General features: G+C 39.9%; 1 protein-coding gene across 1 annotated transcript in view; it reads right to left on the reverse strand.

The window, feature by feature from the left end:
* Window positions 1-24,466, reverse strand: part of LOC123499271 (protein PRRC1-B-like) — a 91,613-nt gene extending 67,147 nt beyond the window's left edge. The window contains exon 1 of the mRNA XM_045247071.1: window positions 24,267-24,466. Within this exon, the coding sequence (XP_045103006.1) occupies window positions 24,267-24,466 (200 nt within the window). The remainder of the gene's footprint in view (window positions 1-24,266) is intronic.
* Window positions 24,467-25,690: the final 1,224 nt, after the last annotated feature.

The raw sequence follows: 25,690 nt of genomic DNA on the forward strand, positions 1-25,690 counted from the left end.
GAGAGAGAGAGAGAGAGAGAGAGAGAGAGAGAGAGAGAGAGAGAGAGAGAGAGAGAGAGAGAGAGAGAGAGAGAGAGAGGAGTAAAGAAAGCAAAAAAAAAAGTAAACGAGAGGAAACTTGAAAACTTTATGATATACGAAAAAGGCCTAATAGGAGGAGGAGGAGGAGGAGGAGGAGGAGGAGGAGGAGGAGGAGGAGGAAGATGAGGTGAAGAGGGCCGAGAAGGATAAGGGATGGAAGGAGAAAGTGTAAACAAGAACAAAGGTAAAAGAAAGTGAGAACGATGATAAAAAAAAAAGGAAAATAAAAAAAACGTGGAAAATAAAACACGTAATAAATTGATTAAAAAGAGTGTGAAGAAAAGACAATAGATAAGAAACTAATGACGGACTTGCCAAAAAAAAAAAGAATGAAATGAACTGAAATACACAAAGAAAAGCAAAAGAAAAGCAAAAGAAAGGAATGAAGTAAAAATAGAAAAAAGATGAATAAGAAAGCTTAGAAAATTAAGACAAAAATAATGTAGATAAGGAAAAAAAAATTCGTAAGAGATTAACTGAGATATACAAAAAAAAAAAAAAAAAAAAAGGAGAAGAGAAGAGAAGAGAATAAAATAAAGAAATAAAAAAAAGGGCAAAGAATACGAACAAGAATCAAACATGAAAAGGAAAACAAATAGATAAGAAGATAAAGAAAGAAGAGATTGAAGAGTTAGTGAATAAGTGCGAAAATAAATTAAGAAATAAAAAAAAAAGTGCAAGAAACACGAACATAAATTAAACACGAAAAGAAACACAAATAAATAAGAAGATAAAGAAGAGAATGAAGAATAAGTGAATAAATTACAGTAAGAAATGAAAATAAAGACAAAAATACGAAAAAGAACCAAGCATAAAGCAGAAAACAAATAGACAAGAGGATAAAGAAGGGAATTAAGAGTAAGACAAATAAAGACAAAAACACGAACAAGAATTAAGAATGAGTAAAACAATAGATAAAAGTATAAAGCAGAGAATGAAGAATAAATGCAGTAAATATATAAAAGGAAGTGTGAGAGATACCTTTTGTACGTCACTGTTGAGAAAAGCGGAGGTAGCAAACACGAGAGGACAGACAAACAGCAAGGGAAGGTAATAACGAAGGGAGACAAATAAGAAAAAAAGAAAATAACAAGCAAAAAATGAGAAATAAAACTAACAATATACAAGACACTTCCAGGTAACAAAGAGAGGAAGAAAGAATAACAAGGAAGAAGAGAAGGAAGAATAACAAGGAAGAAGAGAAGGAAGAATAAGAAGGAAAAAGAAAGGAAAAGATGATTACACGTTTGATGGTAATTAAGTAAGATTGAAAAAACTGAAAAAGAGAAGAAAAAAAAAAAAGTAATGATGAAAAAAAAATCTTAAAATAAAAATGAAATCAACAACATTATAAACAAAAGCTGCACCATTACCACCACCACCACCACCACCACCACCACCACAATCAAAGCACCAGGACTCTCTGTCATCACCAAAATAACAACCACAATCATAACCATCACTGTCACCATCACAGTCACATATCAGAGTCACCACTACCATCACAATAACTAAAATCAGAGAATACAAAGTCACTATCACCACCACATTAACCACAATCACGTGTCACCATCATCACCATCACAATAATTATAATGAAAAAAATAATTAATTGCATTTTGTCTACATGTTGTCAATCCTTCCGTTTTTGTTTCTTCCTTTCGGTCTTGCAGGGCTGGGCTGGGAGGAGGAGGAGGAGGAGGAGGAGGAGGAGGAGGAGGAGGAGGAGGAGGAGGAGGAGGAGGAGGAGGAGGAGGAGGAGGGAGGTATTACACAGGTCTGGATTACGGAGAAAGTTGTAGTTGTTTTACCTCGTGTTCTGTAAATTTGTTGTTTGTCTGAGTGTATGTAGCGTTTCATTGCTTTGTCTGTCTGTCTGTGTGTCTGTCTATTTGTAGGTGCTTAACTGCTTGTCTGTCTGTCTGTATGTGTGTGTGTTTATTTATCTCATGTATTCTCTATTGTAGTTTGTGTTAGTATGTAGGTTAGTAGGTATCGTTGTTATAAGGCATCTGTTTTTGTATTTCTCTCTCTCTCTCTCTCTCTCTCTCTCTCTCTCTCTCTCTCTCTCTCTGAAATGCATCCTGTTTCATTTACTATCCTCTCTCTCTCTCTGGTGTATTTTTTTTTATTTTAGTATCTATGGAATGTTTGTGTATGCCATCCTCCTCCCTCTACCCCCATTCTCTCTCTCTCTCTCTCTCTCTCTGGAATGTGTGTTGTTTCATTTACTATCGTCTCTCTCTGGTGTATTCTCCTTTTATTTTGGTACTTATACGATGTTTATGTTTGCCACCCCTTCCCCCCCACCCTCTCCCTCTCCCTCTCCTCTCTCTCTCTCTCTCTCTCTCTCTCACGCCTTGCAGCAGCCCGGGGCGGACCCACGCTGTCTGGGATCTCCGAAAGAATCAAAGATATGTTATTACAGGACAAGTAAACTTCAAACCACGTCGTCTAAAGTTTCTCGCGTCTCGCTCCAACTTTACCAACTTCCTCTTTAAGCTTCTCCCGCAGCACGGAGGCAGATTCTTAGCATCCTTCACTCTCACACTCTCCCTCTCCTCTCTTTTCCCTCCCTCCACTTACTTCTTTTCTTCGCTCCTTAATACCTTCCTTCACTTACGCTCTTGCCTTCATTTCTTAAATCTCTTTTTCATGGTCTCCTTCGTTCGTTTTCTTTAAACTTTTTTTTTTTTAAGTCCGTCTGCTTGCTTATCTATCTGTATGTTTGTACGTTTGTGTTTCTCTCTGTCTGTCTGTATGTCTGTCTGTCTGTCTATTTGGGTGGCTGTCTCTCTGTTTCTGTCTGTCTGTCTGTCTGTCTGTCTGTCTGTCTGTCTGTCTGTCTGTCTGTCTGTCTGTCTGTCTGTCTGTCTCTCTCTCTCTCTCTCTCTCTCTCTCTCTCTCTCTCTCTCTCTCTCTCTCTCTCTCTCTCTCTCTCTCTCTCTCTCCTGACTCCTCCGCGTCTTACCTTCCTACACCTCATCAAATTCCCAGCACCACCAAAATTCACGTTAAAGGAGTTACTGACTTCTCTTCATTCTCCTCCTCCTCCTCCTCCTCCACCTCCTCCTACTCCTCCTCCTCCTCCTCCTCCTCTTCTACCTCCGTTTCTTCTTTTTTTTAGCACAATTTCCAGCTCCGTTTTATCGCGCCTCTAAAAGTTCTCTCGATAGCCAATAGTGGGCGAGCCATTTTGTCCTTTTAGTCGAGCGAACCAAACCTCATTCAGTATATTTACCTTAAGGGCCTTGCCAGTATTTATCTCTTACATTACGTGAGGGAGAAATTTTTTTTTTTTTTCAGGAGGGACTTAACACTTTTTTTTTTTTTTCCTTCCTTTTGATGTGCTACCGTGAACTTTCGATACACACGCACATGCACACGCACACACACATACAGTCATACATAAACACAAATACAGTCACACATGCACACACACACACAGCCACACACGCACTCAAAAATCCCGGGAGCGTTAACAAGCGTTCGTCAGCTTTAGTAGAAGTGTCAACATGCCGTATAAACTTGCATGGAAAAGAAAGAGAGAGAGAGAGAGAGAGAGAGAGAGAGAGAGAGAGAGAGAGAGAGAGAGAGAGAGAGAGAGAGAGAGAGAGAGAGAGAGAGAGAGAGAGAGAGAGAGAGAGAGAGAGAGAGAGAAAAGAAGATATACAATTATAAAACAGTAACCCATGAGACTACTGAAAAAACGAGATGATACTCATTTAACACGAGGCTTCATTAAATTGGAGGGTAAAGGTAGTTGCTTTAATGAGGGAGTAGAATTGAGCCTCTTTTTCATCCTCTATTAAGACTGGCCTTTGAATTTAACCTCTTAAGTACCATGACGCGTTTCCATATTCATTCTACTTACTATTTAGTGATTTTGTACAGCTTCAGAAACTCATGTGTGTGATTAGAGTAGTGAAGAATGTGGCCATTAACATTCTGACCTCCATACACATATCTCAAGGTAATAATGTGTCCCAGTATTGAAGGCTTAAACAAGTCAATAAACAGAGCCTTTTTATTTATTCTTTCACATGTTTTATCCCTCACTGCCAGCTAGTGGTGTAAAAATAATAGTAAGTGTAGAAATGCTTGTAATGGAAAGCTCAATTACTGTTGCATCGTTGCCTCTTTTGGGAAACGCAACCATATGGACTTGTTTTTCCTTTTCTTTCTCCTTTTGCTCATGATTCGTTTTCTAATACCAGTCAGTTTGCAGGTAAGAAAGTCAGAGGATGGTACTAAACACACAGGTAGAATTGATTGCCGCTCATGTGAAGGTGGAAATCTATATAGGACAGGTTTTGCTTTTACTTTGATATTAAGCTCTGTTTTTGTGTAGCACTTTTAGATTTTACACATTTATTTTTCTTTTATCCTCTTTCGTAGCATTTGTCCTTAGATTCAAACCATTATTTATTTTTCATCTTTATTAGTTTCTGGTTCTATAAATATTCGTTTCCCTTTGAATGTTTTTTATTTACATTTTTTTTTCTTCAGCAGTAAAATCTCAGTTGCATTTTTCTCCTGGTACATGTTTATTTTTGTTCTTTTCTTTCTCCGAGCGTCCTTTTCTATGGCTGTGTGCAATCCATGTATGTGACAGCTCTCCTCCACATGCCCTGGTCGTATGCATTGTCCTCACACGCACGCACGCACGCACCCACAAAACCACACACACACACACACACACACACACACACACACACACACACACACACACACACACAACACAACACAACACAACACAACACAACACAACACAACACAACACAACACACACAACACAACACAACACAACACAACACATATACACATACACATACACACACACACACACACTCTCTCTCTCTCTCTCTCTCTCTCTCTCTCTCTCTCTCTCTCTCTCTCTCTCTCTCTCTCTCTCTCTCTCTCTCTCTCTCTCTCTCTCTCACACACACACACACACACAAGGATAACATTATGAAAGACTGAAACAAGGAGGGAGTGGGGATGGGGGATGCGGACATGAAGTAGGGCTGGGAAAGATGTGCCTTCATTAACACTTAACTTCTGGCCTATGATATTCACCTCTTAAAATCCAAAAATTATGTCACTGTAGCTAAAAATATGGTTAGGAAGGCTGCCTCATCAAATACATAGCCAGCTGCACACCACTACTTTTTATACAATACCTACTAATTGTGTATACTGTGATAAGTGAATGCTCGCTATGTATTTTGTAGTGGGATGCTAATTAACTATATAAAGGTAATTACGACTATTCACCTTCTACAACGGGACCACTAATTGCACAGGTATGTTCCCAATGATAATTCATGTTGGATTAAGTTAGTTTGGTAGAGTTAGGGGAGCTTACGAGTATCTGTATATAATTTTCATGGTAGGATCTTGTTGGGTGGAATATTCGTAGTTGGAATATATAAAGAAACATTTAATCTTATAATAAAAAACGCATTTTTAGCTTAAGTTTTGGGTGTGACTAGACGATTTTATTTACATTATGAAGGGTCTATGCATGTCAGAAGTTTAGTGGCCACAGTCTTCACTATTTTAATCTCCACGCAAGTTTCTGAAGCTGTTTAAAATCACCAAATAGTAAGCAGAATAGATATGAAAACGTGTCCTGGAACTGAGGAGGTTAATAGTGCACGTGAGTGAAATGTAATAGCGAGACAAATGGAAATGAAGCAGATTATTTCAAGTGGTTTTCGTTCAAGTTGTTTACGGATGTGAGAGGAAAACTAAGTGATTCTCCTGCATATATTGCCAGCAGTAAGTGACGTATATAGAAAAAAAAAAACCTGTCACAAAAAGAAGAAAATTGAAAACTGCACACATTTTTTTCCCATCTATTTTCCCTGTCTTCTGTGTCATTGATTTTGGATCTTTCTTTCCCCTTTGTCATTGTTTCCTGCATAAATTTTCATGTGACCACTTTTTTTTCTATACAATTTTTCCCCCTTGTACCATTCATTCATACAAGATTTTTTCCCTTACACTTTTTCCTCCTGTATTTCCTCGTTCACCATTTGCCCCATAACTCTTCTGTGCTACACTCTTCCCAGTCCCTTTACTGTGCTACACTTCCCCCTGCACCCTAACTCCTCACACTCCCCTCAACTGTCACCTAAGCACGACTAAACACCGTTGTAAGCCCAACTGAGGTGAACGAGACAAGAAGAGACATTTTTTTCCTGTGTATTTTTTCATGCTATATTTGTCCCACTCTCCTCTATACTTTTATTTTTCTACATTCCTCACGTATAAGCACCACTAACAACAGCACTACCAGACCTGCTAAGAACAAAAGCATGTCATTCTTCTCTCTATTCTTTCTATGGTACATTCGCCACTATCTTTATCAGTATCTCAAACCCTCACCACAGCACCACTAACTATCCTATCAACAAAACCACAGACTAAGAATTAACCAGTCCTCCTTAATAATGTGTATTTTAATGTTTTATTTTCTTGAATTGTATTTTTAGATATTTCTAATTTCATAGTTTTTAATTGCTTAAGTTAGTTTTCTTTACGATGTTTTTTCTTGTATAGTCTTTAATTGCTTTTAGTTTCCTTCTTTACAATTTTTTTTTTAACATATTGTAGCGGCGCCAGATGACCTCAGCTGTTGAGGCGCCTAAACAAAATCCATCCATCCATCCCAAATCATTCGTTCTGTTCCCTGGTAAATTATGGAACTTCCTGCCTGCTTCTGTATATCTAGCTTCCTATGATACTTATCCTTCGGTTTTGGCTGACACTTTTGTTTCTGTATGAGCCGAGCACCTCAGTGGGCCTTTTATAACTCTAATCTTTGTTGTCTTTAATGGTGCCCTTCCTAGTTAGTTAGTTAGTTAGTTAGTTTGCTAGATAGGGTTATTGACAAAAATGTGCATGTTTATAGTAAAAAGAAAGTTACACGATTCCCATTCGTCCAAAAAGAAGTATACTATTATAAGCAGAAATGAAAATACTGTCACCAATATTCTTTAACCCTTTGAGTACTATGACGCGTTTTTCATATTCATTCTGGTTACTATTTAGCGATTTTACACGGCTGAGACTGAAATAGTGCGGACTTTGGCGATTAATCTCCTGACCTCCAAAGACCCTTCCTAGTACAAATGAAATCGTCTAATCATACCCGAAAAATCAAGATAAAAATGCGTCTCAGTACTGAAGGGGTTAAGATTAGGATATGCAAATAAAAAAAATAAACTCTACCAAAATTACCACTATAACTAATACAAATACACAGCTCAACATAACGTCTAACACACACAAAAGAACACAGGTGAAATAGATGACTACGATAGGCGAGGAAGGAAGAAAGGCAGCATCTTAGTTCCTGGAGGAGAGGGAGTGAGTGGCTTGCTCCGCGGGGACAACCCACTTACCAGGCTTCATCTTTGCCTTAAATTGAATTGTATGGTTGATTCACCGTTGTGAGTGGCCGTGGATCCCGCTGATTTGATTAAGGACGGAGGGAGGGAGAGCCAAGGAAAGCCCAAATGACGGAGGGTCGCGAGGGACGAGCGAGTGGGTAGGACAGGAGGGGGGGAGGAGAGAGCTGGTAGGGGTTGTGATGGTGGGTGGGTGGATGGGTAGGGGGTTATGGTGGCAGATAAATAAGGGCAGTTGTATGTATTGTAAATGTGTGTGTGTGTGTGTGTGTGTGTGTGTGTGTGTGTGTGTGTGTGTGTGTGTGTGTGTGTGTGTGTGTGTGTGTGTGTGTGTGTGTGTGTGTGTGTGTGTGTGTGTGTGTGTGTGTGTGTGTGTGTGTGTGTGTTCAGTACAGAAAGAACACTAATGATCACGAAAATAAGGAACATGGAACACTGGAAAGAGCAACAATTACATGCATTCCTTCAACAAAACGAAACGCTGAAACCTATAAAAGAAAAAAGAAAAAAAAATAAATAGAAAAATGCCACCTTTAATTGCCACCTGTTAACACCTGCACTTAAACCAACACCTGTATGACCTTTCCATTCACTCCCTTGTCTGTTTATTTACTCATTCTCTCATCATCTTCCAAACTACCACTCTCTTTAACTTTTTCACTACCTTTCTTTGACATTACAAACACCCATTAACGCCTGTATCACCTATCACTCTTCTCAATTCCTCCATCTATTACCTTCTCTTTAACTCCTTCACTACCTCTCTTTGACTCTATAGACACTACTAACGCCTATATCACCAACCACGTATCCTTAACCCTTCGAGCACCATGACGCGTTTTCATATTCATTCTGCTTACTATTTGGTGATTTTATACAGCTTCAGAAACTTATGTGGGGGATTAAGGTAGTAACCGTTAGTCGTCTGACCTCCATAGACCCTTCCTGATGTCAATAAAATGGTCTAATCGTACACAAATCTCAATGTAAAGATGTGTCCTATTATTGGAGGGGTAAGCAGCTGTATCACCTTCATTACCTTCCCTTTAACTCCTTCACTACGTCTCTTTGACACTATAAACACCCGTTAACTAACCTATCACCTACTCATAACACCACCACCACCTCCATTACCTTCTCTTAATACCTCCAATCACCTCCTAGCCTCTACCACCTCCCACAGTCACAGCTTCCAAAATCCCAATCAGAATTCACAGCACACAGCTCCGCCTCGAACACATTTGCTTTTCCCTGAGTCCCCGGCGCGTAATTAGGTATTCCGCCGCCCTGACAGACTGCACGTTGTTAGGGCCAGAAATTAGGTTCGCTGGGTTCCTTCCGTCTCAAAAAATGTGAGCAAGAATCTGAGAGGAGAAATGTGCCGCAATTTCTCTCTGACTGTAAAAGAAGGTGAAGGGGATGTACTTGGAATACACACACACACACACACACACACACACACACACACACACACACACACACACACACACACACATATTTATTGCAATTAAAACAATATGACGTTTACTCGAATCCTGCTCGATACATTTAGGTCAATACACAAATTAGTTTCACATATTCACTATCATTTGGCGCGTCTTCCTTTAATTAATTGCTGGCTACTTTGAGGCTTTTCTCTTGTTCTGTAGACACTTATAAACATTTCACCGGTTATAAGTTGCAAGATCTATTGTTTTATCCAAGCATTCGTTACAGATGTTTATAAAGATTTCATATAATTGTTTTAACCTCTTCAGTACAGGGACACATTTTTATCTTGAGATTTGTGTACGATTAGACCATTTCATTGACATTAGGAAGGGTTAATGGAGTTCAGAATATTAATGGCCACAGTCTACACTATTTTAATCCCCACATGAGTCTCTGAAGCTGTATAAAATCACCAAATAGTAAACAGAATGAATATGGAAACGTGTCATGGTATTGAAAGGGTTAATGGAGTGGACTGTTGTATATCACACTTAATGGCTAAATGAAACTGTTTTATTCACCACAACAAATTACGGATTAAAAAGGAAAGTAGACAATGTTATGTATGAATGAAAACTACTCCAAAAAATGTGATTAACTAGTCTCTTGCAAAAGTCTGTAAGAAAAAAAGATATTTATGTGTAGAGTTTGTGTAATTAAGTCTATTAAGTTAACGATGAACTGGTAAATATTCTCTAAAACAAATTAGATATATCTGAGAGCACCTACATCACACACACACACACACACACACACACACACACACACACACACACACACACACACACATACACACACACTTTCCCCTCGTCTTGGGTGTGATAATGTGTGCTTATTATAGCTTCTTATCACCCACTCCCTCCTTCTCTTGCTAATTACTCCATCATCTCTCTCGCTCCCCTTCCTCTTGAACTCACTATCTCCCCTCTTCCTCTTGGCACAAATCTACATTTCTTCGACTTCATTTCCTTCGTTATCACATCCCTCCCTTTCCCTTCACGTCCCATCCTCTTATTCCTCCTCCGTAATCATCTATTTTTCCTACCTTTATCACCTGTTTCATTCATCCCTCCTCCTCCTCCTCCTCCTCCTTTACCTAACTCACCCCTCATCCTCACTCTCCCCTCCTTTCCCATCCCACGTGCTGTATCTCTGCCATCACCCCTCCTTGGAACCGTCCCTCATTCCTCCCTTTGCATGCTATCACACCACCACCACCACCACCACCACCACCACCACCAAAAACCACCGCTACATTAACCACCACAACAGGGCAGTGGGAATGCATGGTTGCTAATGGGACTCTAAGATTATTTTGCCATATTGCACCTCATTCGATTAAGTCCCGGTTGTAAAAATGGAGGAGGAGGAGGAGGAGGAGGAGGAGGAGGAGGAGGAGGAGGAGGAGGAGGAGGAGGTGAAGGATACGGAGGAGGAGGAAGAGAGGAAAAGATGAGAAGTACAAGGACAGCTGGGGAGGAGAAGAGAGAGTTGGAGAGGATGAGAAGAGGAGAGGAGGAGGAGAGCTAGAGGAGGAGGAGGAGGAGGAGGAGGAGGAGGAGGAGGAGGAGGAGGAGGAGGAGGAGGAGGAGGAGGAGGAGGAGGAGGAGGAGGTGGTGGAAAAGGAGGAGAAGGAGTAGAAGGAGGAGGAGAGGAGAAGGAAGAAGACTGGGGAAGAGAATTGGGGAGGAGGAGATGAGGAGTAGAAAGAAGAGAAGAGAGAGGAAGAAGAGGAAAAGATAAAAAAAAAAAAAAACTCGGAGGGAAGACACAATAACAGTCTCAATGAAGGCAATAAAACAACAAAAATGAAGCAAATACAATTCCGCTCGCTTATTAATTGAACGATAAAAATGAACGTAAAGGAAGAAAAATCAAGAAAAAAAAACTGAAAAATTGCATTGTTTACGTACGTTTCTCATTTTGTCATTATTTTTTTTCCTTCTCGTTCATTTCAAGAGGACGATTTTTTTCCCATTTTCTTTTTACTTGCTTAATATCTTCATCAAATGAGAGAGAGAGAGAGAGAGAGAGAGAGAGAGAGAGAGAGAGAGAGAGAGAGAGAGAGAGAGAGAGAGAGAGAGAGAGAGAGAGAGAGAGAGAGAGAGAGAGAGAGAGAGAGAGAGAGAGAGAGAGAGAGAGAGAGACGAATTAATAAAAGGAGAGGGAAGAGGTAGAGGAAGAAGAAAAACAGGTGGAAAAAACAAATTAGGAAGGAAATGAAGGGAGAAAGTGTGTTTGGAAAGAGAAATAAGATGGGTGACAGATAAATCATACATGCATTTGGAAAGAAGGAGAAATCTAAATGGAGGAGGAGGAGGAGGAGAAATACAAAGAAATACAAAGATAAGATTGGGTAGCAGCAGCATTATTGGGCCTAACGAAGCTATCTGTGTGACTATGCTACAACTGCAGGTGAATTTCAGGCTTCTATCTTGAAACAATTCTGAGCTTCACCTCCACTATTTCAAAAGGGTTTATTTAAGTTTACAGTACATTTCTTAAGGTGCTTTTATGGTTTAAAGGCAGATTGACAAAATTTCTCCATTATTAACTGGGAAACACTCTTGAAAATCCCGCTAATCATCTCTGTGGCCTTGGAAAATAGTCGTGGTGAGAGAACAAACCGGTTCTGATTACTGACCTAAGAGAACCAAATGTTGAGAGGAAGAGTTTGTTGTGAAAATCATGAAAAATCAGTTACACTTTTCCTTATCTGAAAATTGTGACAAATACAAAAATTTTATCAGAAATTTTATAAGGTCGAAATGAAAACAAGTGTGACCATAGATTTGTTCAGTTTATCACAGAGAATCAAATGTAAAAAAAAAACTTGTAGTGAAACGCATGGAAAAAAAAAACTAAGAAATGAATGATAAAAACTATAAAAAAACATTGAACTGGAAAAAAAATAAATATGAAAAAGAAAAACCAAGAAGGAAAGAGCACAAACTGAAAACAAACTAAAGAAACACCACAAAAAAAGAAAAAAAATAAGCAAGGAACACCACTAGAAAGAAAAATATATACCAACTACAAAGACACCAAACCAAATCACACCAGGAAGGAGAGACCAAGAGAGGACAAGAGAGGGCAAGAGGGCAGGAGAGGAAGAGGCTTAAGGGCGACCACAGAAGATTACTGGGGAGTCACTGATCAGCATGCAAGGCGCGGCGAGGCGACAGATGGCGTGTCGAAGAAAAATGGGGCGGAGATCACTACGAGTCTGATCTGTTTAATGATGTCTGGAGGAGGAGGAGGAGGAGGAGGAGGAGGAGGACGCAGGGAGGCAGGGTGATAAGGAAGTAGTGAGGGGAGGAGAGGAGAGAAGGAATGGAGGGAGAAGGACAGGAGACAGGAAGAGAAGTAGTGAGATAGGGAGGGAGAGGGCAGTGGAGGTAGGGAGACACGGTAGGGAGAGAGGGAGGATGGGATTAATGAGAGGACTGGGTTATGGGAAGGAAAAGAGAGGAAGGGAGGGAGGGACGGAGGGATGGAGGGAGGTGTATAAGACGAAGTGACTAACGGAGGGAAGGAGGGAGGGAGATGAATGGAGAGACTTGGGTGGGGAGGGAGGGAAGGGAGCAAATAAATGGCGTAGCTAAGGTGTAGACAGAGAGAGAGAGAGAGAGAGAGAGAGAGAGAGAGAGAGAGAGAGAGAGAGAGAGAGAGAGAGAGAGAGAGAGAGAGAGAGAGAGAGAGAGAGAGAGAGAGAGAGAGAGAGAGAGAGAATATGAGATGGAAGGAGGGAAGGGAGGAGGAAGAGGGGAGGTGGACAGCTGGGCGCAATAGGAAGCTGGTTAAGGAATCCATTGCCACCAGGAAAAAGGAAAAATAGGATCCAATTCCCTTTTATAAGTCTCCTTCTGTGCCAGGAACGGGAAAAAATTAGATATATAGTCCACTTCTGAATACCTACAAAAAACGGAATATTCTTTAGTTCTTCAGGGGAGACTATAAAAAAAAAAATGTGCTCCAGTCACCCATTACAAATATTCACTCCTCTGCCTTCACGAAAATGTGCCAAAAGGTAACACAGATTTTTTTCCTTTTATTTATTTTTTCTTATTTATTCTCCTACAAAAAACGGAATATTCTTTAGTTCTTCAGGGGGCACTAAAAGACAATGTGCTATAGTCATCTATATACAAATATTCACTCCTCTGCCTTCACGAAAATGTGCCAAAAGGGTAACACGGATATTTTTTTTTTTTTTTTCTAATCATTTATCAACCTACAAAAAACGGAATATTCTTTAGTTCTTGAGGTGAGACTAAAAGACAATGTGCTTTAGTCATCCATTACAAATATTCACTTCCCTGACTTCATGAAAACGTTGCAAGAGGGTAACACAGATTTCTTTTCTCTTTTCTTTATTTTCTAATCACTTATCGCTTAAGAGATGAAAAATATGCGTGAAAATAGAGAAAAATGGCAGAATTTTCTGAGTTTTAGCTTGTTGGAGAGCGAGAGGGAGAAAAATAGATGTGAATAAGAGTAAAAATGAAAAAAGTCAACTCATTTTTAGCATCACGAGGGAAAGAAAGTGAAAAATAATATGAATAGAAATAAAAAGAAGGCAAAATTTACTGAGTTTGAGCAGCTTGAAAGGAAAAGAGAGCAAAAATAGATAAAAATATAGATAAAAACTAACAAAATTCACTGAGTCTCTTTAATCAAACCCAGCATGGCGTAATCTAACCTAATGTACAGTGACCTTATCGTATCTTTATCAGTGTCACCATAAAAAAATAGTGACCTTTTTTTTATTTTACCTTTCCTCTGACCAGACCGAACCTGCCCTGACCTGCCCTGGCCTAATCAAGTCTTTCCTAACTACTGGGAAAAAAAAAGACGAAACAAGGAAAGGAAAAAAGAAGTATATTAAAGGAAAGGACTTATTTTTAATTTATCTTAACGTTTCTTATCTTTCAGAAGCCAACCAGTCTTAAACCACACCAAACCCAGCCTAACTTAACCTAACCTAACCTAACCTATCCTAACCTAATCACACCAGATGAATCGAACTTAACTAAACCTAACCCAAACTTAACCTAATCTAACCAAACTACGCCCAAGCAAAGCAAAACAATTTAACCTAATCTAACCTTATTTAACCCAAACTTAACTTAACCTTATCAAACTCAACCCAAGCAAACCAAACTAACTTAAGCTAATCTAACCAAACCTAACTTGACCCAGACCTAACCCAAGAAAACCCAACCCAGCCTAACCCAACCCGAGTCAGTACTTCGAACAATATTTTCACAAGAACCACTGAATGATAAGAGAACCCAGCAATTCCTTACCCACTACCCCTTTGAAGCTACCCAGAGAGAAAGAGACAGAGAAAGAGAAACAGATACAGACAGAGAGACAGAGAAAGAGAGAAGAACAAGAGATAGAGGTACAGAGAGAGAGAGGGACAGAGAGGGAGGGAGTCTCATGCTACGTATAAAGGCCGTGTTATTTGTGTTTCATTCTAGACGTGGATTGAGTTGTCACGACCAGAAATGGGCCTCGACTACGCTCTTGTGTTAATCCCAATGGAGCCAACTGCGGGAGCCAGCGGAACGGGACGCACTGCGAGGAAAGCGATGGGAAGGCACGGGAGAGGCAGAGGTGGAGAAGGAACAGGAGACAGAAGAGGAAGGCTAAAGGAAGAAGAATGGAGGACGTGGAGAAATTAAAGGGAGGAAATGAAAGGAAAATATAAATCAGTGGGAAAACAGAAAGAAAAGAAGAGGAAAGAGTGGAAAAGGAAACAGGAGACAGAAGAGAAGTGGAGGACGTGGAGGAATTGAGGGGAGAAGATGAAAGGAAAATACGAAGAAACGAGCAGGAAATCAGAGAAAAGAAGAAGAGGAAAGAGTGGAAAAGGGAACAGGAAACAGAAGAAGAAGATTAAAAGAAGAGAAATGGAGGACGTGGAGGAATTGAGAGAAGATGAAAGGAAAATATGATGTCAGGAGGAAAACAGAGAGAAAAGGGAAGGAAGGAGTACAGAAGGGAATAATAGACAAGAGATAAAGAGATAGAGAAGGAAAATGAACTACATGGGGAATTGAAGATGGAAGAGGATGAAAGGAAAACACGAGAAAAGGGAAGGAAAAAAAAGAAAGAAAAGGGAAGAAAAGAGTGAAGAAGAGAATAAAAGGTAGATGAAGAAGAGAAAAGCAAAATAGAAAATTGAATGAAGTGGAGGAAAGGAAATTAGGAAAAAACAAAAAAAAGTAAAATATGGAAACAAGAGAAAAAAAAGGAAAGGCAAACTAAAATAAAGAAGACGAGAAACGGTAAGAGGAAGAATAAGGAAATAGAAAACAGAAATGGATGAGAAATGAGATAGAGAGGAATAAAAAATGGAGGAGGAAAAGGATGTAAAGAAGAAGAGAGGTATACGTAACGAAAGGAAAAGGGAGCAAAGAAGAAATAGTGAAGGATAAAGATGAGAGAAAAAGGAAGAAAAAAGGTAACGAAAGGAGAAAAGACGAAGCAGAAAATATAAAGACACATGATAAGACGAAGACAAAAGATGATGGGAAGACAAAAAAAAAGAAGAGAGAGAAAAAAACAAGACTAACAAGAAGACTGGAAACAACAACAGTAGAGAATGAAAACCAGCGACAAAACTAAAAAAAAAAAAGAGAAGGAGAAAACAAGAACAATAAGAAACAAAGAAAAAAAAAGGAAAAAAGAAAAGAAAAAGTATCTAATAGACGATAAAACTAAATTAACACAAATGAAATGAAACAATTAAGTCAAAAAAAGTAGCAATGAAGAGAAATTAGACAAAGAACGATTACAGCAAAGAGAGAGAGAAAAAAATAAGGAGAAAGTAGAGACAGGAAGAAGAATGGCAAGATGGCAGAGAGAGAGAGAGAGAGAAAGAAAAAAGTGCACGAGAAGAAATGGAATGAGAGTATTAAGAGAGAGGAGAAGAAAAAAGGAAGAAGGATTGTGAGGAAATAAAACACTGGAGAGAGAGAGAGAGAGAGAGAGAGAGAGAGAGAGAGAGAGAGAGAGAGAGAGAGAGAGAGAGAGAGAGAGAGAGAGAGAGAGAGAGAGAGAGAGAGAGAGAGAGAGAGAGACACGAGAGAGATACACGAAACACAAAAGGTAATAAGTAAGTAAGTAAGTAAAAGGAAGGAAGGAAGGAAAGCGAGGCACGAGGAGGAAATAGAAAGACAGAATTGGAAAAGGGAACAAAAAGCAGGAAATAAAAAAAAGGCAATGAAGTTTGGCTGGGGAGGAAAGTGACAGAGGAAGAGAGGAATGGAGGAGAAGAAAAAAGTGAAAAAAAAAAATTGAATGAAGGTAATAAGAGGAAATGGGAAACGGAGAACGAGAGAGAGAAAGAGAGAAAGAGAGAGAGAGAGACAGAAAGACAGAAAGAGAGAATGAGAAAAGAGAATATACAGATGGAAGAGCTATGACAACAGAAGGGATAAGAATAATAAAGAAAAAAAAAGAGATTAAGTAAAAAAGAGGAAGAAAGAAGCTGAGAGGGTCAAGAGAAAGGAGAATTTGAGGCCACGAGGCGATGCGAAGTGCAAGAAAATGTGTATGAAAGGGAAGCAAAGAAAAATAGGGAGAAAATGATGACTGAATAATAAAAGAGATAAACACAAGAAAAGAGAGAGAGAGAAATAGCGAGAGCGAGAGCGAGAGAGAGAGAGAGAGAGAGAGAGAGAGAGAGAGAGAGAGAGAGAGAGAGAGAGAGAGAGAGAGAGAAATTAAACTTGAATAACACAATAATACGTCAGGGTGAAGATTTATTAAAAAAGTAATAACAAGAGGCAGCGAGAGGTGAGGGATGCAAGCAAGGACAGAAGGAGAGATGGTGCGAGGAAATCAACGCTTAGAGAAGGAAAACAGAAGAAGAGAAAGAGAAGACAGAAAGACAGGAGTGAAAAGTGAGAGAAAAATAAGACAAAAAAAAAAGAAACATAACTAGAAAAATAGGAAAAATGCTCAGGAAAATATATCAAGGAGAAAAACCAGGAAAAGGGAAAGAGAAGACAGAAAATGGGGAATGAAAAGCGAGAGAAAAAAATTAAGAGACAGAAAAGAATCATGGCAAGGAAAACAGGACAAAAGCAAAGGAAAATACAGCAAGAAGGGAAGGAAAGGTGGTAGAAAGTCAGCATATGCAGAAGAAAAACAGGAAAAGGGAAAGAGAAGATAGAAAGTGAGAAATGAAAAAGCGAGAGAGAAATTAGAAACATAACTAGGAAAGTAGGACATAAGCAAAGAAAAATACACCACGGAGAGAAGGAGAGATGGTAAAAAGTCAACACATGCAGAAGGAAAAACAGAAAAGAGAAAGAGAAGACAGAAAGTGTTTGAGTTAAAAAAAATCGAGACAAAAATAGAAGCTAGACAGAAAAGAAACATAACTAGGAAAATATGAGAAAAGCAAAGAAAAATACGAAAAATAACGAGGAAAGAGAAGGAAGCAAGAATAAAGAACAGAATAAGACAGACACATAAGAATGCAACAAAATACCATGACCAAGCAAAGAAAAGCAAGAAGGTGAACAGAAAGGAAAATAAAAGAATGAGGAAGAGGCAAATAAGAAAAAAATACATTAAAAAAATCTGACAAAGAAAAGGAAACAAAATAGAAGAGAGAAAAAAAAAACAGAGAGGGAAACGGAGCGGTAACAAAAGGAGAGGAATAGGAGACGAGAAGTGGAGAAACACAAGGCATGAAGGAGGCGTGAGTAAGACTGACAGAACAGAAAGTAGCGGGAAGAAAGTATACTGAGTACAGAAAGGAAAAAAACAGACATCTCAGAACAATACAAAGCAGAAAGATGGGTTAGAAAATTGAAAGGAGAGAGGAAGAAGTTAAAAGAATGGGTTGCAAGGATAGATTGCAGGAAGTGGTAAGAAAGAAACATAGAACAGAATGGGAAATAAAAAAGGAAAACAGACTTCTCAGAACAATACAAAGCAGAACAAAGGGGAAAAAATATTATACCCAGAGAGAGAGAGAGAGAGAGAGAGAGAGAGAGAGAGAGAAAGAGATGAAGAAAGTTAGGTTAGGTTACGTTGTTAGGTCACGTTAGATAAGTTAAGGTAAGGTAAGGAGGGAGAAGGTAAGGTAAGATAAGGTAAGGTGAGGTAAGGTTAGGTAAATTAAGGTAAGGGACATTAGATTAGGTTAGATTAGATTAGATTAAGTTAATGCAGAGTAAGGTAAAGACAAAGTGAAATTAGACAAGGTAAGATAAATTAAGGTGACGTAAGGGAAGATAAGGTAAGATAAGATAAGGTAAAGTCACGTTAGTCTCTTTTACTTAGATTATATTCAAGTGAGTTAAGGTAAGGTAAAGTCAGTAAAGTTTAAGCTAGTTAAGGCTAGGTTACGATACGGTAGCGTTAAGTAAGGTTAGGCAAGGAAAGCAGGCATCAGAAACCAATAGAAAGCAAGGATGAAATCAGAGAGAGAGAGAGAGAGAGAATGGAGTGAAGTGCAGAGTGGAGTGGAGAGGAATGGAGAGCAGTGAGGGGAGGTGAACTGGAAAAGCAGTGTTATCTCGGCGGCTCAGAGTGACGGCGGGAATGGGCGGCGTGAGTGTCTCTATGTTGTTTATGTTCTGTCAGACACGCAGGAGGGAGGCGGTGATAGCGTGGTGGGGCCGAGCCAGCTGCCAGGACCAGACGAGGGGAATGAGCCGTCCTGGGATAGATACTGGTGGAATAATCGACCATATAATAGATAGTGGGGCTGATGGATAAGGGTGACGGCTGCTGGAGGGACTGACTCACTCACTCACGAGAAAAAAAAAAAAACTGCATATTCTGATGTGTTTTAGGGATGGAGAGTAGAAGGTTTAAGAGTCGGTCTTTGAAATATTGCTCTACACTATCAGTAAGTTAGGTGAGGTTAAATATATGAGATTCAGTTATGTTAGGTTAGGTTAGGATATATGTTAATTTGGATTAGGTTACGTTAGGTTGGGCAAGTGAGTGGATTGGATAAGTGTATAGTTTGTCCAATCGAGTAATTTTCATCATTTCTTAGTTAAAAAATCATCATTCTTGCTGTATTTTCATCATTTTATTTTATTTTTTTTTCTGTTTAAAATTATTCCGCTCTATTTCCATCACTAGAACCACTTTTCTATATTCCATGATCTTTGTCTGACCTACAAAAGAAACATATGTCCCGTTTTCTCTTTCCATCAATTCCACCAGTTTCCTTTTTATCTTCTTTCTCAGAGTAAAAAACAAAAATCTGCTCTATTTCTATCCCTTTCAACACATGTCCTGTATTCTCGTTCAAGTCTTCCCTGTCATTTTTCCCTGCATCCTCCTCTCTTGTCATCAGTTTTGCTTCTTTTTTCCCCCCTCACAGGTCGCTCCGCTGCCTCTTGCTCTTCATCTTAGCGTCACGTCTTTCCCTCTTTAATCATTCACCAAAAATTTCACAACCCCTTCCTCTGATCCATTTTAATGAGGGAAGACTTGAAAATGAAAATGGGACAGATTATAAATACGTTTTTTAATCTTCCCTCTTTTTCTTTTTCTTTTTTTTTTCACCCCTCCCTCACTTCCCTCTGTGTTCCAGTCCCTCAAAACGATGTCAAACGAAAGAGAGAGAAAAAAAAAACTAAAGAAATACGATAAAACGTTAAAAAAAGGGTAGTTAGTTTAAGAGTTTCTGAATACACTTGATGACTTTCCGTTTATGTTTACAAACTTGATTACCACCGGAAACTTTGCCGCGAGGAGGAAGAGGAGGAGGAGGAGGAGGAGGAGATGGAAGAGGAGGAGGTGGAGGAAAGGGGGGGTAATTGACCGGCAACGTGTTCTGAGGGTGACGACGACTTCAGGGAAAAGGAAGGGAAAAAGAATGAAGGAAGCGAAATGCAAGTGTCCATAAGAGTGACAAGGATGTGAAGACAGGAGGGAAAAGAGGAGGAGGAATGATGACAGGAGAGAAGGACGGAAGGTAAAGAGTGCAGGAAGGAGTGGAAGAAGGAAAGAAGGAAAGAGGGAAGGAAGGAATATAGTTTGTGATGAAAAGGAATGATATGAGGAACGAATATTTTGAAGGGAAGAAAGAAATGCCATAGTAAAAGAAAAAAAAAGGAAGGAAGAAAGGAAGAGAGAAAGGAATGAAGAAGACAACAGTAGAATCGATTATGAAAAGAAATGATAGCAGGAAGAAAGGAGAAAAAGATTGACAAAGAAATCAATAAACAGAGAAGAGAGGAAGAAACAATGAAAAAAGAATAGAAGAAAACTACGCCAGGAAGATTAAAAGAAAGAAATAAAAACAATGAAGAATATAGAAAACAAGAACATAAGCGAACCTGCAATAATTTAGTAGGCCTACACGTGGCAGGCAGTCCTTGTATAAAACATAAGTAAGTACCCATATACTACATCACTGGTATCCATAATAAATTCATATATGGAAGGAAGGATGGGAGGAAGGAACGGCCAAATGTCCATAACGGTGAAGGGGGAGGAAGAAAGAGCGATAAGATAAAGAAGAAAATATGATAACAAGATAATATACGGCAAAGTGAAAGAAAAAGACCTCATAGATACAATGATGAATTTAGTCACTGAGAAATAACCCCTTCAGTACCAGGACGCGTTTTCATATTCATTCTGGTTGCTATTTAGCGATTTTATACAGCTTCAGAAATATATGTTGGGATTAGAATAGTAAAGACTCTGGTCATTAATCTTTTGACCTTAATAGACTCTTTCTAAAGCATAAAAAATCTTCCATTCATACCCATAAATCAAGGTAAAAAATGCGTCTCAGAACTGAAGGGGTTAAGTTGATGAGTAACACAAAGGAATACAAAGGAAAGCCAAACAGCAGCATGCCATTTCTCCAACCAAGGCTGTTTGATAGCTGCTTCTTACTAGTGACAGGGAAGAGACACGGCAAGGAGGAGGAAGAATAGGAGGATGTGAATAAAAAGAATCTAAAAAAGTAAAGAACAAAGAAGAATAAAAACAAAGAAACCCGTGAATAAAAAGGAAAAAACGATAACAGTAACAAAATCATGAAAAAGATAAGAACTGTAAAAAGAAAAATATAGGCCGATAACATGAACAGAAACAGAAAAAAAGAAAAAAATTAGAAGATAAAATAAATGACGAAGACGAAGAAAAGGAACAGAGACAGAAGAATTAACTGTTTACAGGGCCGAAAGAAAACATAGGACGATAATATCAATAGAAACATAAATAGAAACAGAAAAAAAGAAAATGAAAATGAGAAGAAAAAAAAATAAATGACGAAGACGAAGAAGAGGAACAGAGATAGAAGAATTAACTGTTTAAAGGAAAGAAGGAAAATATAGGAGGATAATATGAATAGAAACAAAAAAAAAGAAAATGAGAATGACGAGAAGAAAAAAAAAAAAGACGAAGACGAAGAGGAAGAGAGACAGAAGAACTATTTAAAGGGCTGAAACATTACACAGGTGACAGCTCTTAATTCTCCCAGGTAATAGCGTTCACAGGGAAAAGTGTCCCCTGAAACAACACGGGAAAAAAATAAAGGGAAAGAACAACATGTACTTAAGGAATAAAACAACAGATTGAAAAGGAAAAAAATATCTGAAGAGACAAAGTGAAAAGCTAAAAATAAAAACGTGAATTTCTGTTTCGTGTGTGTGTGTGTGTGTGTGTGTGTGTGTGTGTGTGTGTGTGTGTGTGTGTGTGTGTGTGTGTGTGTGTGTGTGTGTGTGTGTGTGTGTGTGTGTGTGTGTGTGTGTGTGTGATTTTTAAAGTTCCAAATTCTTATGCAGGACATAACGAGAGTGTCTGTTTTTACAATGTTATTTACTTTTGTACTCTTGTTTTTTCTTTCTTCTTCTCTCCTTCCTCCTCCTCCTCCTCCTCCTCCTCCTCCTCCTCCTCCTCCTCCTCCTCCTCCTCTCCTCCTTGTCCTCCTTCTCCTCCTTGTCTCTCTCTCTCTCTCTCTCTCTCTCTCTCTCTCTCTCTCTCTCTCTCTCTCTCTCTCTCTCTCTCTCTCTCTCTCTCTATATATATATATATATATATATATATATATATATATATATATATATATATATTCTTCTTCTTCTTCTTCTTCTTCTTCTTCTTCTTCTTCTTCTTCTTCTTCTTCTTCTTCTTCTTCTCTTCTTCCTCCTCCTCCTCCTCTACTACTTCCTCTTCCATTCTACAATACTACCCTTTCCTTTTCCTCTTCCATTTCCTCTTCTTCCTCTTCCTGTAACCCCTTCAGTTTCTCCTCCCAATGTACTTTCTTTCTACCTCTCCCTTTCTCTCCACCTCCTCTTCCTCCTCTTCCTCCTCCTCGCTGGGCCACTGTTATGGTAGTGTTTTCCAGCGACACTTGTGGATTTATTCGGTAAACACGTTGTTGGTACAAGTGCGCAAGTTTTTCCATTTGTCGCTACACAGGCAAAGTTCCTGAGTTCGGGGCGCAGAATGTTTTTATTTCCCCACTACGGTGTGTTGGAAAGAGGTGCCGGTATGAAGAACGGAAGGAAGGAGGGAAGCATGTTAAGATTTATTTTTTAAGGGGGGAATGAAGGACAAAATGTGTACAAGTTATGTTTGGCAAGGATTTCTATGGATGGTTGAGGATAAGGAAAGAAGTTTAGGCATGAGGAAAGGAAGGAAGAGGAGGGCATGTTAAGATTTTGTATTTTTAAGAGGGAATGAAGGAAAAGAACTGTGTGTAAGTTATGTTTGGCAAGGATTTCTATGGATGGTTGAGGATAAGGAAAGAAGTTTAGGCATGAAAGGGAAGGAAAGAGAGGAAGGTGATAAGATTTTGTTTTTTTAAGAGGAAATAATAGGAAAAAATGTGTATAAGGAAGAAGTTATGTTTCGTGAGGATTTCTATTGAATGGCTGAGGATAAGGAAAGAAGGAAAGAAGAAGAGAAAATGTTAAGATTTTGTTTTTTAAGAGGGAATAAAGGAAAAAAAAATGTGTACAAGGAAGAAGAGGAAGTTATGTTAGGTGAGGATTTCTATGGATGGGCTGAGGATAAGGAAAGAGGAACGGGAGAAAGAAGGGGAAGACGTTGAGATTTAATTTTAAAAGAGGAAATTAAGGAAAAAATGTGTCTAATGAAGTAAAGGAAGGTAGGTACGTTTGGTAAGGATGTTTATAGATGGGGTGAGAATAAGGAAAGAAGTGTCGGCATGAGGAAGAGAAGGAAAGCGGGGAACATGTTAAGACTTAGTTTAGAGGGAATAAAGGAATGAAATGTGTACAAGGAAGAAAAGGAAGGTATGCTTTGTAAGAATATCTAAGGAGGGGATGAGAATGAGGAATGTAGATGGTGAAAGGAAGGAAAATGTTTGGTTATGGTTTTTGGAGAAGGAGTGAGATTAGGATGTGTGTTTCATGCCAGAGTGAGCAGCAATCAGGTCAGCGTCATCCATCTCCGCCAACACCCACGACATACAAAAGTACATGTCTAGATAGATGTTTCTTGACCACAGTTTTAACAGTGAATTACAGTAAAAGCAACATTTAAACTTCCGTTCAAAGGATTTCATATGGTACAAAAAGAATAACTGCACTCTATCACATGTAATATCCACAAGAACTATAACGTCTTTCACATAACAGAACGATATCCCTAAAGATGCTCAATTACTTGTTATATGACCTTTTTTCATAGTATCAGTGAAAAAAGCAACACCAATTAAAACCATTACCGACTATTGACCCTCTCAGTACTGGGACACATTTTTTACTTAAAGATTTGTGTACCATTAGATCATCTTATTTGCATAAGGAAGAGTCTATGAAGGCCAGAAGATTAATAGCTACTTTCTTCACTATTTCAATCCCCTACATAAGCTTCTGAAGCTGTATAAAGTCACCAAATAATAAGCAAAGAAAACATGTCATGGTACTGAAGGGGTTATATAAATACAATAGAAATAAATTAATAGGTCCAAAAAACTTCCACAAAAGTGTAAAATATTAAAACACAAGAAGAACGACAATATAAAGTCTAAAACATCATAAAATAATTCTAAAAAGATATGAGAAATACGCAAATTAAACTCACACATTTGTAATATACATTTGCAATGATTGGCAATGTGCCAAATTCCCTGTCACTGGTTAGTCGCAAGGAGAAAGTAATCAGAAGTGGCTAGAGTGTATATCAATATCCGACAACTTTATGTCAGACCAACGAGTATTTGTGATGCAGCTTTTTTTTTTTTTTTTTTTTGTTACTTTACAATGTATTTTATTGGAAAGTTTTCAATGAACAATGTACAACGTGCATTGAGACAGGACAGGGCAGGCGGCCTGAGCCTGAAGCATGATTGGCGGTGCGGGTGGTGTTAACTCCAGGCACCCATGTGTGCGGGAACCAATGGCGTGAGAGGTGGCTGCTGTTGCCGCTGCTCTAGATCCAAGCTGGCTTCGGTTTTTGCAGCAAAACGTGATGATTTTTTTTCTAACAAAGGCCCCCATGTTCTGGAGGGTCTAATGTACAGTAAAGAGTGTACAACCGGTGCCTCTGAGGAGTGCTTCAAGCACTGACAGTGTTTGCCAGAGCAAATCACCAAAGACAAGGAGAAACACAGCAAGCCACAGCAAACCCAAGGATGAGCCTGCTTCTCCCAGCCAAGAGGGGTGCAGTGTGTGAGGAGGTGCCTCACCACCACAAGCGGCGGAAGACTGTGAGAGGCTGGCAAGTGACAGCTCTCACTCCCCGAGCAGGTCAGCAAACCACAGACCTGCTCCCCCCTGCCGCGCCCGAGCCTGGACAAGACTCTTCCAGGACGCCCGCCAAGAAGAGGCCGGCAGAGGCACCGCCACACCAGCCAAAAAGGCTGAAGAAGGCGAGTGAGCAGCGCGTGTCTGCCGTCGCGCTAAAGAGATCAGCCTCGCCCTCACCCAAGCCACGCGTCTCAGAGAAAGCGAAGAACCAGGGTGAGGCAAAAATTGCGAAGACGAGGCAAGCCCCCAAACGCCCTCAGCTGAAGGGGAGCACCAGTGTCGAGGAGCGTGCCCGGCACTACCTTGCCCATCTCGGCGTGCGGCTGCTCAAGGAGAAGACCGTCAAAAATATGATCGGTCTGGGCAGCCAGAGTCTCGGCGTTGGGGCCTATGGCTCGTGCTGTAAGGGCGTCGACCCACACGCGGGTAAGGAGCTGGTCATCAAGACCTTCCTTAACGACGACCTGCGTTCCCTCGTCACCGAGGCGAAGTGCCTGCATCGTCTGCAGGGCCACGGCATGCAGCGCCTCGTTGGCGTGTGCGTGGAGACGCGTCAGCTCGTGACGCGCTTCGCCGGACAGACCGCCGCGGACTACTTCCATTCAGGCGAGTGCTTCACACACGCCCTCAGCGTCATCCTTCAGGTGGCGCGCGTCGTCCGAAACGTTAACGAGGCGGGCTACACGCACAACGACATCAAGGGCAATAACGTTTGCGTCAAGGAATGCCCTAACGGCGGCCCCAAGGCCACGCTCATCGACCTGGGGCTGGCCATGCGAGTGGGCGAGAGCGGGTTTTACAAGACAGACAAAGATGTCGCCCAGCAGCAGCGTAAATTTCCCTGGATTGCGCCAGAACTGCTGCGGGACTCACACCCCTGCTCGCCCGCCTCAGACGTGTACTCCGTGGCGTGGTTCATCCTCGGCGTGCCAGGCTGGCGAGACCGCCCCCCCACCAGCCTCGGAATGTGCCTCT

This window comes from Portunus trituberculatus, chromosome 49 (assembly GCF_017591435.1).
Source record: "Portunus trituberculatus isolate SZX2019 chromosome 49, ASM1759143v1, whole genome shotgun sequence".
NCBI classification, from domain to species: Eukaryota; Metazoa; Arthropoda; class Malacostraca; order Decapoda; family Portunidae; genus Portunus; species Portunus trituberculatus.